This window comes from Lontra canadensis, unplaced genomic scaffold, assembly GCF_010015895.1.
Source record: "Lontra canadensis isolate GAN:19392208 unplaced genomic scaffold, GSC_riverotter_1.0 scaffold122, whole genome shotgun sequence".
In the NCBI taxonomy this organism is placed as follows: domain Eukaryota; kingdom Metazoa; phylum Chordata; class Mammalia; order Carnivora; family Mustelidae; genus Lontra; species Lontra canadensis.
The window spans coordinates 2,783,807-2,798,461 of NW_022631116.1; the positions used below are offsets into that span (position 1 = coordinate 2,783,807).

At 44.0% G+C, this 14,655-nt stretch overlaps 1 protein-coding gene across 4 annotated transcripts in view; it reads right to left on the reverse strand.

The window, feature by feature from the left end:
• SPECC1 (sperm antigen with calponin homology and coiled-coil domains 1) overlaps positions 1 to 14,655 on the reverse strand; it is a 218,428-nt gene that overhangs the window by 137,307 nt on the left and 66,466 nt on the right. The window contains exon 1 of one of the 4 annotated variants that reach the window (XM_032841338.1): positions 10,739 to 10,846. The exons of the other annotated variants lie outside the window; for them this stretch is intronic. Coding sequence (XP_032697229.1) covers positions 10,739 to 10,778 — 40 coding nt within the window. The 5' untranslated portion in view covers positions 10,779 to 10,846. Of the gene's footprint in view, positions 1 to 10,738; positions 10,847 to 14,655 lie in introns of those variants that run through there. 4 annotated transcript variants of the gene reach the window in all.

Sequence of the window (14,655 nt, forward strand, 5' to 3'; positions counted from 1 at the left end):
ACTGACATGAAGTAAGATGAAAGTTTTTTTTTTCTCTTTCAATTTACTATTAGTGTGAATTTATAGGATAGTGTTATTGTACTTTTAGTTGGATTAAATTTGGCTTATATTTCATCTAGGACTTGTATATCAACATCAGAAAGAACATACTCCAGCTTGCCTTGTTAGCTCTATCTTTGAAAGGCTTTGGTATCAGGAAGAGTATTAATATACTAGTACTCCTTGTATGAAAATAAACTGGAATGCTTTCCATCTTTTACGTACTTCAGAATTTTTTCCAAGTTTTTATTATTTATCACCTTTATAATTCTGGCTATATTTGCATTTACTTGTCCTATGACAATAGATATAATATTTTTCGGCATAAACTTAATATTGGCTCATTTTTTACCCTAACCTCATCCTAAGCAACATGGATTCGATGTAATAGATATATTTTCTAACGCATTTTAAATTCATTATTAAAGTAAGAAATAGTCACGTGTATATACCTTAAACTATTACCTGTATCTTCCATAATACAGTAATCTTTGGGAAACAATGCACTAGATAACTTTAAGCATGAAAATTATATTTTTTGTACTTGAGAAACTTTACCTATTAAACAATCAGGTTCAGGATTATTTTTGGAGCTTTTAAGTTGCTTTGTGATGTCTTCCAAGATTACTTTTCTGTCCGAGTGTTCGATTTCTTCATGAACTGATTTTAGTAGTTTCATTTTCAATTTCATCAAAATGTTGTAATTTTATTCTATTTTTTAAAAATATCCACATCTTTGATTACATACATTCTTACACTGCAAATTTTGGGCATTTCTGTTGTTTTGTCATCAGTCTAACTACAGTTCTATTTAATTGTTTTAACAAAGAACACACACTGAGATTTTTCAATTCTAGTGGGGTTTTTTGGTTTATTCATTCAACAAATACTATGTGCCAAACAAGTATCAGGCAATGTACTAGATGCTGAAAGTAAGAGAAAAGTGAAACAGACACAGTTACCTGCTTCATTAATTTCTACCCTTTCAAAAAACACCTTCCTGTTTTCCCAAATTTCTTTTCTTGTTTATTTCCTAATTTCTGAGGATAGTAATTGATTTATTTTCATTGTTTCTTTTTGGACATCAAAAAATTTCAGAGGAATGAATTTACTTACTTGTAACTTTAGGGAGGACTTTGTAATCATTTTTTAATAAATTATAGTTCTCAGTTCTATTTGGGTCAAACTTTTCCAATCGGGTTAAGTTTTAAAAATTTTAACTTTTATTATCTATAGTTCTACTGCATTATGATCACAGAGTGGCCAGTAAAATTTCCCTTAAGAGATTGTCATGAGGTTTTCTGGTACAGAATAGATCAATGTTTTAACCATCCCATGAACAATTTAGAAAAACTGTGTAAGACATATTGCCGAATTCTCTCCTTTTTACTCATGAGGTTTTTTAAATGCATTTCTAATAAGTTTTGCTATAGTAACTTCCAAGGTGTGCTAGTTAGTGTGATGAATTATGTAATTGCTACTCTTTCTTCTTGAATTGTACTTTTATCAAAGTAGATTGTCCTGTCTGATTTAAGGTTCTTGGTGGGTGTGTGTGTGTGTGTGTGTGTGTGTCTGTGTGTGTGTGTGGAGGGTGGGGAGGAGGGTCTTTAACTGATACTATTGTTTCAGTAGACTGACTCAGTAAGTCAGACAAAGCCAGGAGAGAGATCCACAATTAAATCACCCTTTGTATTACTATCAAGAAATCGCCTTAAGAGATGGAAAGTGTAAGAAAAGCAAGTAGTGTTCTATCAAAAGTCTTTGGAGATAGACAGAAATGTTCATCTGTTATGTGCCACAGAAGTACAAACTCTATCTAAGCAAGGGATGTGGCTGTTTGAATGAAGATCTCGGGCTCCCAATTATGAATTGTAAGAATTAAGGAAAACACAACTTAAATCTAAGGTACATGGGTATTATGACCACTTCCTTCTCCAAGTTTTGAAGTCATTATTACAGAGAGATTACAAAGATCCTGAACATTGAATACTACATGCATACAAACTATCAATAAGGATGAGGGCAAAATAATAAACATCCTCACATAAAGGTTGAGAAAATTTATCATGCATAGACTATTATTGTATGTGCTCAGAGCAAATATGCTCTAACCACAACGAAACGGGCTCTAGTGCGTATCTAGAGTCCAGGGTAAGAATCCCATTCTTGTCCTTTCCCTGTCCAAGGTCTCTGTTGCTCAAAAACCTCAGCAACCTGAAAAGGCAACCCCAGAATCACATGGGATGAAATTCCTGTATTATTTATAACAAAATGCTTATGTAAACTACCTTTTCTTCTTTTTAAAGATTTTATTTATTTATTTGAAAGACAGAGATCACAAGTAGGCAGAGAGGCAGGCAGAAGACAGAGAGAGGGGGAAGCAGGCTCCCCGCCGTGCAGAGAGCCCGATGCAAAACTCGATCCCAGGACCCGGGGCCACGACCCGAGCTGGAGGCAGAGGCCTCAACCCACTGAGCCACCCAGGCACCCCTGTAAACTACCTTTTAATCCTAAAATGGTTTAGAATTAAATAGAGAAGTATTTAAAAGAGTTAAATGGGGGCACCTGGGTGGCTCAGTCAGTTAAGCGTCTACCTTTGGCTCAGGTCATAGGGTCCTGGAATGGAGCCTCAGGTCTGACTCCCTGCTCAGTGGGGAGTCTGCTACTCCCTCTGTCCCTCCCCCTCATGTGCGTGTGTGTGTGTGTGCGCACATGTGTACACGCATGCACATACACACACACACACACACACAGAGGCGGGAGTCTGCTTGCCCGCTTGTGCTCTCTCAATCGCGTGCTCTCTCTCCCTCAAATAAATAAATACAATCTTTTAAAAAATACAAGAATTAAATGAGTAGTAATTATATAATTACATATGTGTGTAAGCAGTATTATATATTAATACCTACATTTTGGAATTCCATGTTTACTTTTAGGAGAATTGGACCTATTAAGAATTCAGATCAGGGGCGCCTGGGTGGCTCAGTGGGTTAAAGCCTCTGCCTTTGGCTCAGGTCATGATCCCAGGGTCCTGGGATTGAGCCCCGCATCGAGCTCTCTGCTCAGCGGGGATCCTGCTTCCCTTCCTCTCTCTCTGCCTACTTGTGATCTCTGTCTCTCAAATAAATAAATAAAAATAAAATATATTAAAAAAAAAAGAATTCAGATCAGCCTCATGATTCCAATCTAAAAGGTGCAACTGAGTAATAAATTTGTGATCTTAATTTGAAAGTGTGCATCTACATATACACACATAGGGAGAGAGAATATGTGTTCATAAATATGTGAGGATTTAAGAATCACTGTTTATAAATGCAATTATTAAACTTATAAGGCTTTAAAAAACTGGACTGGTTTGTCATCAGACCTAATGGGAACCTAAATACATTAAACTAATAAACACAATTAAAGATATTTTAAATTTATTGCCAAGTTTAAAAGTGGAACTGAATATTAATCAAAGATCCCCTTAAATAGTGACTATTAAATTTTTCCTATACAAAAAGTATAAGAAAAAAAAATTTTTCTTATACATAGAATAACAAGATGCTGACCTTGAAAGCTTAACTATTCACAGTTTAACTGACTTGATTTTAAAAATGAAAGTATTTGGGACGCCTGCGTGGCTCAGTTGGTTAAGCAGTTGCCTTCGGCTCAGGTCATGATCCCAGTGTCCTGGGATCAAGTCCCACGTGGGGCTCCTTGCTCAGCAGGGAGCCTGCTTCTCCCTCTGCCTCTGCCTGCCTCTCTGTCTGCCTGTGCTCACTCTCTCTGACAAATAAATAAATTAAAAAAAAAAAGAAAGTATTGCCAGAATATGATTTTCTGTACGATATATATTATATTTTGTTTTCTGTTTTAAGCTACAGGAGGGGGCTCTTTTTTTTAGATGCAGATTTTAACCCATTCACATTTATTACAGTGACAGATACATTTGATCTTATCTGTTTTTTTTTTCTATGTATTATCATGGATCTTTTATTTATACACCATTTTTAATCTCAAAAGAGCACATTTTCCAAGTATGTCTCTTGGAACATTAGTTCCATTCTGAAATTCTTCTATGGTACAAACACATCTGAGAAAACTGTAGACTATATTCTCTGCTTAGTGAATATTGTAAAAACTCTGATGAATCCTTGAAATCTTAAAACTAATGCCATCAGAAGCCATTAACTTATATGCTCAAGCCTTCCAACCAACTCCACTTCCCTCCTCCAAACCCCAAACTGCTATTAAGATCAAACAGATGACAAGAAGTATTTTGGAAACAGAAAATACAGTTAATGGAATTTTAGAAGTTAATAGGAAGACTGGAAGAAAAAAGTGAATATAGAGACTGACAGAATATATAACCATTTGGCAACACAGAGGATCACAGGAAATACTCCAGCCAAAGCAAAAGGAATGCAAAAACAGAGAAGGATCTGAGTAGTGGCCTAACCCAAGAGTAAGACAGGACCAGAAGTTAACCAAGTCTGTACTTAAACATGCTTATCACACCTTCTATGTGAGAGGCTGCTCTAACCTTTCACCTGTTTTAACAACCTCATGAGAAAAGGTGTATTTCTAAACCCTTTTCGAGATGAAAAAAACTGAGGCTCAAAAAGCTTGAATCACTTGTCCAACATCTCCGAGCTGGAAGTGACAAAACTGGGATTTGCACAGCCCAGCTCCAAAGCCCAAAGTCTTAACCGTGCTTTTCATCTTCAAGAAGAAAATAAATTCTCTATAATAACGGAAGTAAAATCGAAAAGCTCCATAACAGGATAAAAGCATGTTAAAATCATTTAAAAGTAAATAATATTTGTACTAACTCCTTTCCAATCTACCTAGTCCTTCTATTTTTCTTTTAAAGTAATATCATCTGGGGCGACTGGATGGCCCAGTCATTAAGAGTCTGCCTTCGGCTCAGGTCATGATCCCAGGGTCCCGAGATCAAGCCCCACATGGGGCTCCCTGCTCAGCGGGGAGTCTGCTTCTCTCTCTCTCTCCCTACCCCTCTCCCCAGCTTGTGCTCTCTCTCTCACTCCCTCTGTCTCTCTCTCAAATAAATAAATAAAAGCTGAAAAAAAAAGTAATGTCTGCCACAGATCACAGGTTAAACAATATTAAGATTACACTTCCTTCTCTATAAACCTAAATGTACTACCTGATTCTCTAGTAAATAATACATATGGGATCCTAACATGTTAAATTACTTTTCAACGTTTAGAATCAATCTACAAACAATGCACACAAGATTTAGTAACACTAATCATGGAACAGAACATTCTAGCCATGTGCAAGGTTGAGAGGCAGACCAGGACAGGGTATGGAGGGTAATGTGGAAAAGAGAGAAGAAATTTAGGGATGTTATACCGTTTTTTACCTAGCTAAGGACATTGTTTAAAGTTGGTTCGTCAAGAAATGCAGGTGGAGGGGTGCCTGGGTGGCTCAGTGGGTTAAGCCTCTGCCTTTGGCTCGGATCATGGTCTCAGGGTCCTGGGATGGAGCCCCACATTGGGCTCTCTGCTCAGCGGGGAGCCTACTTCCTCCTCTCTCTGCCTGCCTCTCCGCCTATCTGTGATCTCTCTCTTTGTCAAATAAATTAAAAAAAAAAAAAAAAAGAAAGAAATGCAGGTGGAAAAAAAGAAGAAGAGAAAGAAAAAAGGTCGTAAACAATAGATTTCCTTAAAATTCTAAACATTTTTATATGACAATTTCATACAGCAAAGCTGAACGAATTTTACAGTGAAAAACTATATACCCACCATCTATATCCCACCTTCGGCATTCTACCAGACTAACAAGAACTTCAGAAAATTTAAGTATGACTTGCAGGAATGGGAGAGTGGTGCGGGGCGGTGGAGGAGGGGGAGAAGACTATAGTAGTGAAAATGCACTAGGCTCCTCAACTTTCACAGCAAGGGCTGGTAGAGAGCCTTGAAAGCTAGGAAGTCCGGAAAGAATACAGGTAGAGCGTGTTATGTAGAATTACGGAGATAAGCACCATTTCTTTGAAACTGTCCTCCCCCCATAAAGTGGGACAACAAATGAAAGGATGAAGAGATGGACAGAGGTATAAAGCAAATGTAGCAAAATGTTAACTGTACAATCTAGATGACGGATATATGAGTGTTTCCATGTCTTTCAATTTTTCCGATCAAATTTTTCTTAATACTGACACACGTGTGGTTGACTGTCTGGAAAGAGCCTGCCAGTATTCACAGTATCTGGGCTGTCCTCTGCCTGGCACTCCACACAGACATTTCCTGGTCCCTGAGCATCCAGGAGGGGCCGTGTGACTGAGACAGGCCCGTGAAGCCCAGGGAAAGATAATGTGCACCTTTCCTCCAGGCCTGGCCCCTGACGTCTCCTGCAGTGTCCTCCGTGAGCAACTTCCCCTCCTGACTGCAGACCCAGCACACAACTTGGCAGCCAGACACTGAAGGTAATGTCCATCGGCTTCCGTCTCCAACAACCATATGCTGCCCAGACTGCCCCCGACTCACACCAGACCGTGATGTGAGGGAGAAATCAGCTTTTACTGTCTTAAGTGGCTCCTTGAGGATCTGTCTTTAACCAGTTAGCGTTAACTATAACTAATATAAAGTGGGACGTGAGTGGGTCTGAGTAGAGGCTTTTACTTTTGTTTTATGTCATTTGTATTTATTGTTTAAACACATATATGCAGGGGTGTCTGGTTGGCTTAGTTGGAAGAGCATGAGACTCTTGGTCTCGGGGTCGAGGGTTCAAGCCCCACAATGGGCGGAGACATTACTAAGAAAAATAAACTTAAAAAAATAACAAAATAAAAAATAAACACATACATGAAAATTTAAAGTAAACAGTAAGCAAATATCAGCTAGTCGTAAAACTGGTTAAAGCCTACTAAACTCACATTGACTAAGGCTTCCTTCAGCATATTGGGCCCCTTTGTGTGAATACAAAAAGGCAAAACTGCAAAATGGCAGCCCTTCCACTGAATTGATATAACCCTACCTGGGCCCCCTCATCCCTTTATACCCAGACACCTTTGAACCGTGCACAACCTGCACGACTAGACCCAGCAGTCCTCTTTATAATGTAGGTATTAACAACCTGGTTGGAAGTTGAAGGAATGTTAACTGGGAACATGTAGGGAGTTCTCATTCTAGCTGCCCTCACTTAACGAAAGTTTTCATGTCTCTTACTTGACCCATTTCTCTTGCCCATCCTGCAATACCACAGTAAGTCATAATGACCTGGCTCAGAGGATCACAGACACCACAAAAGAGGAAACCTGCTGCCCCCATGGCCAACTCCAGCGCTAGAAAAGCAGCAGCAGTCGAGAGCCTGTCTTCTCCTCTGGGTGTGCCCTAGAGAGGACAAGGTGCTTCTACCTGAAAAAGATGACGAGCAACCTAGCCCTTTTAAGCCTGTGGAGGGGAGGCCTAAGATGGAGATTTTACCTCATCTGCCCTTTCAATGGACCCGCCCTGCCCAAGCAACTGAGGTCCTGTGGAAGGTAGCCATGAGTTGTGCCACTTGGGACTTCTATTCGAGGAAGAACTTAGTATTCCGCTATAAGGACTGCAGTTAGCGGACACCTCTGGGTCTTAGGGCCACCAGGATCCCAGGACTCACTCTGGCTTTTGAGCTGAAGGTATACTCTTCCCAGGCCACCTCCAGCAGTGACTGACCACAGCAAGAGCCCTGGGGACTGGCCATTTCTGCCCAGTCGGGGACTCTAATGGGCAGTCTGTTCTGGACCTCCCCCAATCAGTTGGCTAAGACCTCACCAGATCTGCACAGCTGAGGCTCTCCCTGCCCAAGCCTGCTACCTCCCTGCTTCCTTTCATACATGCTGGATCTGCATCATGGTCTAAAACTCTCCTCAGAACACCTGTGTGGCTCAGTCGGTTAAGCATCTGCCTTCAACTCAGGTCATGATCCTGGGACCCTGGGATCGAGTCCTACACTGGGCTCCTTGCTCAGCAGTAAGTCTACTTCTCCCTCTGCCTGCCACTTCCCCTGCTTGGCCTCACTCTCCAGCTTGGTCTCTTTCTCTCTGACAAGTAAATAAATAAAATCTTTAAAAATAAATAAAATAAAACTCTCCTCACCCCAGCCCTGGCTTCCCACTCCTCTTCATGTTTGTCAGGTCTCTAACAAACTTTTTTCATTCCTAATTCTGTTTAATGATAATTTTTTTAAAATAATCTTTATACCCAGCATGGGGCTCAAACTCAACAACTCCAAGAACAACAGCCACATACTTCATTGACTAAGCCAGCCCAGAAGCCCCCCCAATTCCTTTTAAAGGTCTTCATTCAAAGAACAAAAGTGACACAATATAAGAACTAGGTAAAAAATTAGACCTGCTCTCTCTACTTCCAGCCTTCCTTCTCTCCCCCTTACCTCTACCACTCATCTCTGGACCCCTTGCTCTGACAACCCGTTGAGGCACTCATTCCGATTCCAGTTCAATGAGCCACAACTGCTAGTGGGAGGCTCCCACCTCATGCTAGCCCTCATGCTAAAGCAGACTGAAGATATTTTCATCTTTAACAAAACTCTAATTTCCACATTTTTTTATGCATCCTATAGCATTTCATTACAGCATCAAGAAACCATATTTGATAAGCCGGCAAAGTTTTTGGTATCCCAGAATAATTATACTCACACTTTCAGGCAACGCAAGTCTCTAAGATTTTCCAGTTGTTATCTTTACATGTAGCAAATCAGATTAAGTTCCAGTTGTGAAATTATACTCATTCTTGAAAAATGCAATAAAATAAGTCCCTGGCATAAAAATGTCCTTTCCCTCTCCTGTCCATTAGAATGCTTTAAGCAACGTCACTTTGGGGCGCCTGAGTGGCTCAGCTGGTTAAGTGTCTGTCTCTTGATCTGGGCTCAGATCATGATCTCGTGATCATAGAATCAAGTCCTGCATCAGGCTGCCTACACAGTGGGGCGTCTGCTCATCCCTCTCCCTCTGCTCCTCCCCTCACTTGTGCTTTTACTCTGTCTTCTCTTTCTAATAAGATTTTATTCACTCATTTGTTTGAGAGAGAGAGAGAAGCAGACTTCCCGCTGAGCAGGGAGCCCAATTGAGGGCTCCATCCCAGGACCCTGGGATCATGACCTGAGCAGAAGGCAGATGCTTAACCGACTGAGCCACCCAGGTGCCCCTGAATAAAAAAAAAATCTTTAAAAAAAAAGAAAGCAACATCACTTAGAAATCGGAACCCAAGTAACTTTTAAAGGCTCTAACAAGAGGGGCAGTCTCTTTGCAATTTTGACACAAAGGAAATGAGTTTTTACTTAGACCTGGGCAGTGCGTGCTAATGAGCTGTTTTTAAAATGTTACATATGCTTCACCTAATTGTTTATCATAGTGCTGTTTATGAAGAAGGCATTATTTTGCAAATATTGGTTGTTCTGCCCAAAGAGGTTTGGATACCTGCTGTGCAATTTTAGAGTTAGCCCTATGTAAACTACGCAGTAACCCTGTCTCTAAATGTTTTCTTCATAGTGCTCCCCTGTGGCCAAGTTTTCCATCCTGGTTGTGGTAACAGTCCAAGGCACCCCACCCCCGCCCATCCCCAAGGATACCGCCTAAGGCTGCTCAGCCTCCCTGCCAAGACCTCACCGGAGACACAGACCAGGGGTCTGCTTACAGGGCTGTCACTTGCCCAGGTCACTAACTCTCAAAGCTTCAACGTCCTCAGTCAAACCCCAATTAAAACATTACACCCTTGAGAACATTTTGAAGAGTTCTGCCTCTGTCCCAGGAACACATTCTCGCCACCTGCCACTCCAGGATTCCAGCATTAAGACGACCATCTCTCCCCAATCAGCCGAGATGCAGCTTTTGAGGCTAAATTAGATTCCGCTTCCTTCATGCGACAGAACAGGAATGTTCTGGTTTTGTTTTTAAACACAACCCCGTGGTTATCAGCATCTAAATCCGTGCCGGAGGCCAGGATGATGAACCAGAAGATGAAAACGAGAGCCCAGCTGACTGAATCTCCACCAGGCTCGCTTAATTTCTGAGGAAATAAAAATCTGATAAGCCGGCGAAGTTTTTGGCATCCCAGAATAAGCACGGACTATTTTGGGTAAGAAACAGTCACAATCAAGCCCTCGGTCTGAGGATGAGTAACAGATCTGCTGACGGGTTGCCGCCTTCCACGCGACTCCAGAAAGTGTGTGATATGCAAATGAGGAACCGCAAAACGGACAATGAACCAGAACACGATTGCCAAGTCACACTTTTCGTCGCAAATGCCCAGAAAGTCTGCGAGAACTGCCTACACGCACGGTACGGGAGACCCCGTCCGGGCGGCAGACGGGAGGGGCAAGTCAGATGCCACCCGGCTGTGGGCACGGAGCCCCCCACCCCGACCCCTCTCTCCTCACGGGCCAGGCCTGCGTGCTCCCGGCCACCGAGACCCGCTGCCGCCCGCCCCACTCGCTGCGGCCGGGCGGACCCAGGGCTTCCAGGTACGTGTTTACGGTGAGTGGCATTTCCTTGTCGCGGAACAGGCACAGGTAATTTCACAACCCCATTAGCGCATTCCAAAGGCAAGAATCACATCCCGGGAACTTCACCTTTCCACCGGCCCCCTGGGCGCCCGCGGGCAGCGCGGCGACCGCTGGCCCGAAAGGCGGGTGGGGGAAGGGCGCCGGGCCGGGGAGGGGGCGCGGCGCAACCCCCGCGGACAGCACAGACCTGGTTCGGGATCCTCCGGCCGCCCCGAGTGGTTGCCCATGCTCGGCGGACTCCGGCAGCGGCCAGCTGGCCGGCCTCGGACAGGGTGTCCGCCGTGCTGGGGCTCGAGCTGGCGAGGCGGCGGCGTCCGGCGGGTCGGCTCCAGTCAAAGAAAGGGCCGGGCGCCTTCCAGTTCCCGGCGGCCGCCGGCGGAGCCGCTCCTCGCCCGCGCGGGCGGGCCCCGCCCACTTCATCTGCATACCGTCCGCTCGCAGGCCCGCCCACTGCAACTCCAGCCGGCCTGCCCGGCAAGGCCCGCCCATCTCATCTGCATAGTGCCCTCCCATCTCATCTGCATATCACCCTGGAGCATCCGAAGGGTTCCCTCCCACGCGTGGGAGGGCCGCAACAGCTGACCGACTTCAGGCCTCTAGGGGCGGACGCTGAGAACTGCAGCTGGACAAGGTAGGCTGGAAAAACCCCACTGCGGGAAGGCTGACGCCAAGGGCCACGAGAAAGGCAAGATGCTGCGCGTGAGACTTTAGATCTCATGTCAGGGCAAGAAAAACTAGGTAGGACTGGCATGGTACAGGCGCTGGAGCGATTTCCTGGGTACATGAAGGAACGGAGGCACAAGAAACTCTCGAGAAGGACGTGAAGACGAGTGACACTTTAACAAACACCTGCCGGTTATCCAAGATGAATACTACCGCAAATGATGAAATGCATACCAATCCTTACGGTAACTGTTCTTCTGCGTATCAGAAATGAAGAACTTATGGGAATTGCCCTGAACGACTTCCATAGTTAATCTGACAGTGAAAACAGCTAAAAAATAAGTAAACCTTGCAGTGAAAAATATTTAGGACTAATAAAATCATGAGTGGAATGGCTAGTTCTCTCTGCATTACTTGGACGCTATGGCCCATTCTCAGTTCTCATCTTACCTATCAACATCTTAGGTCACCGCTGATCATTGTGCTCCTCATAACAGGAGGAGTCCAGACAGCAGGACCCCGCCTCTCTGGTCTCCTCTCCTCAATTCCCTTTGCTGGCTTCTCCTCCTCTTTTTTTTTTTTTTTTTAAGATTTTATTTATTTATAGAGAGAGAAAGAGAAAGCATTGAGAGGAGAGAGGTCAGCGGGAAAGGCAAACTCCCTGCCGAGCAGGGAGCCCGATGCGGGACTGATCCCTAGACTCCAGGATCATGACCTGAGCCAAAAGCAGTCACTTAACCAACTGAGCCACCCAGGTGCCCTTCTCCTCCTCAACTTGATCTCTAGCACCAGGAGTGCCCCCAAGCCCAGTGATATATATAATCACCTTGGTCATCTCTTCTCTAACTTGGCTGTCCCCACCACATTGTGGCTTTTAAGCACCACCTATATATTTTCGGCCTGGTACCCTCTTCTATATTCCAGATTCATTTAACTCACTACCTTCTTGACACTTCCACTTAGGTGTCTTAATAAGCATCTCTGATTTAACTAGAAAAAAGCCCAAATTCTTGATTTTCTTCCATAGCTGTCTAATATCGTCTTCTTCATCTCTGTAGATGGAATATGTCAGAATACTTATCATGAATGCCACCGCATCTCAGCACTTCTTACCATGTCCACTGCTACCACCTGGTCCGAGCCTACCAGGATGATCGCAACTGCCTCCTAACCGGTCTCCATCTTCTACCTGACTGTTTATACTCTAATCTTCACCTAACAGAGTGGTGCTTCTAAAACCTAGGTCAAATCATACCACACCTCCATTTACAATGCTCCAACAGCTTTCTGTCTCACTGGGAGGAAGCACCAACGCCATTACCTTGGCCTCCACAGTTCTGAATGATCACCCCCTCCTTCCATCAGTGGACTCACCTTCTCCCGCTCACACTGCTTTTTGCTACAGTGGCCTCCTGACTGTATCTCAAATAAGCCAATCCTCTCCCACCCAAGGGCCTTTGCCCCTGCGGCTCCCTCTGCCTGGAATGCTCTTCCCCCACATTCCTACATTACATAGACCCCATGTTTCATTCTCTTTCATTTCCTAGGTCTCTGGTCCAATGTCATTCCAGTAAGAGGGGCTTCTCTTGTCACACCACATTAAATAGTAAGCCAGACCCTGAAGGTACACATTTCCCTGCTTTGCTGACCTCCAGGATGCATATCACCAGTGAGCATGCTATATATTTACTTGTTTACTGGTTTATTGTCTCCCCACTAGATTGCAAAGCTCCTAAGAACATGGAATGAACGAATGAATTTATACGCTGTATCATAAACCAATCAGCTCCTACACGTTACTTCCTTTTAACAGTGCCGTGGGCTGGTTTCTCCAACAAAACTAATTTGTCAGGGTGCCTGGGTGGCTCAGTGGGTTAAAGCCTCTGCCTTTGGCTCAGGTCATGATCCCAGGGTCCTGGGATTGAGCCCCGCATTGGGCTCTCACTCCGTGGAGAGCCTGCTTCCTCTTCTCTCTCTGCCTGCCTCTCTGCCTACTTGTGATCTCTAATAAATAAATAAAATCTTAAAAAAAAAAAAAAAACTAATTTGTCGAAAAGAGAAGCCATAGTTCTATTTCTGTAACCTACACAACCCAGCACAGCGCTGAGCACACAGAAACAAGCGTACTAAGAAAAATAAATGGCACAGGATAATTTCAGAGCAGAAGTGTATATGAAATCACGCTCAGCCTTCCCACCCCCTTTTTTTTAAAGGTGAAGAATAAGCCCAGAAAAGATGGTGGACTTTAACTATGGATGACATGATAGACAAAGGCTGCAGCTGTGAACCCTGTAACAGTGGCACAACGTCAGCTTACAGAATAGTTACATCCTTATCCACAGAGGTTTGAAAACTGATGACTCATTTTATTCATCCCATAAAATGTTAAGCAATTAACCTGTCTCTTTATGACAACTAAATAAGACACCAACCCAAGATACCTCCTGGATGCCTGTGTCTCTCTCTCTTTAAAAAAAAAAAAAAAAAAAGATTTATTTATTTTAGAGAGAGAGAGCAAGCACATGAGTGGGGGGAGGGGCACAAGGAGGATGAGAAAGAGAATCGTCCAGAAGACACCTTACTGTGCGTGGAGGGGCTCAATCTCATGAACCATGAGATCATGACCTGAACCTAAACGAAGAGTCAGACGCTGAACGGACCGACCACCCAGGTGCCCCAGGCCTCTGTGCTTTTGTATCTGCTATATTCCCTCTGATTTGATACTCTGATATAGAATAATCTGGCTTCCTGGCAAGTACCTATTCATCTTTTAAATTCTTGCTTAGAGGGGTGCCTAGGTGGGTCAGTAGGTTAAGTGTCTGCCTTTGGCTCATGTCACAATCCCAGGGTCCTGGGATGGAGCCCCGCATCGGGCTCCCTGCTCTTCAGGGAGTCTGCTTCTCCCTCTATGTCCCCCCCACCCCCCGCCCACTGCAGAGGGCATATGCGCACTCGAGCTCTCTCTCTCTTTCAAATAAATAAATTCATGTTTTAAAAAAGATTTAAATTCTTGCTTAGGTAGAGGCACCTGTGTGGCTCGGTCAGTGTAAGCGTTGGTCTCTTGCTTTCAGCTCAGGTCATGATCTCAGGGTGGTGGGATCGAGTCCTGCATGGGGACAAGCCGAGTGTGGAGCCTGCTTAAGATTCTCTTTTCTTGGGGCGCCTGGGTGGCTCAGTAGGTTAAAGCCTCTGCCTTCAGCCCGGGTCATGATCCCAGGGTCCTGGGATCGAGCCCCACATCGGGCTCTCTGCTCAGCAGGGAGCCTGCTTCCCCCTCTCTCTCTGTCTGCCTCTCTGCCTACTTGTGATCTCTCTCTGTCAAATAAATAAATAAAATCTTAAAAAAAAAAAAAAGATTCTCTTTTCTTCTCCCTCTCCTTCCCCCTCCTGCACTCTCTCTCATAAACAAACTCTTGCTCAGGCATCAAGCACTTCTGGTGA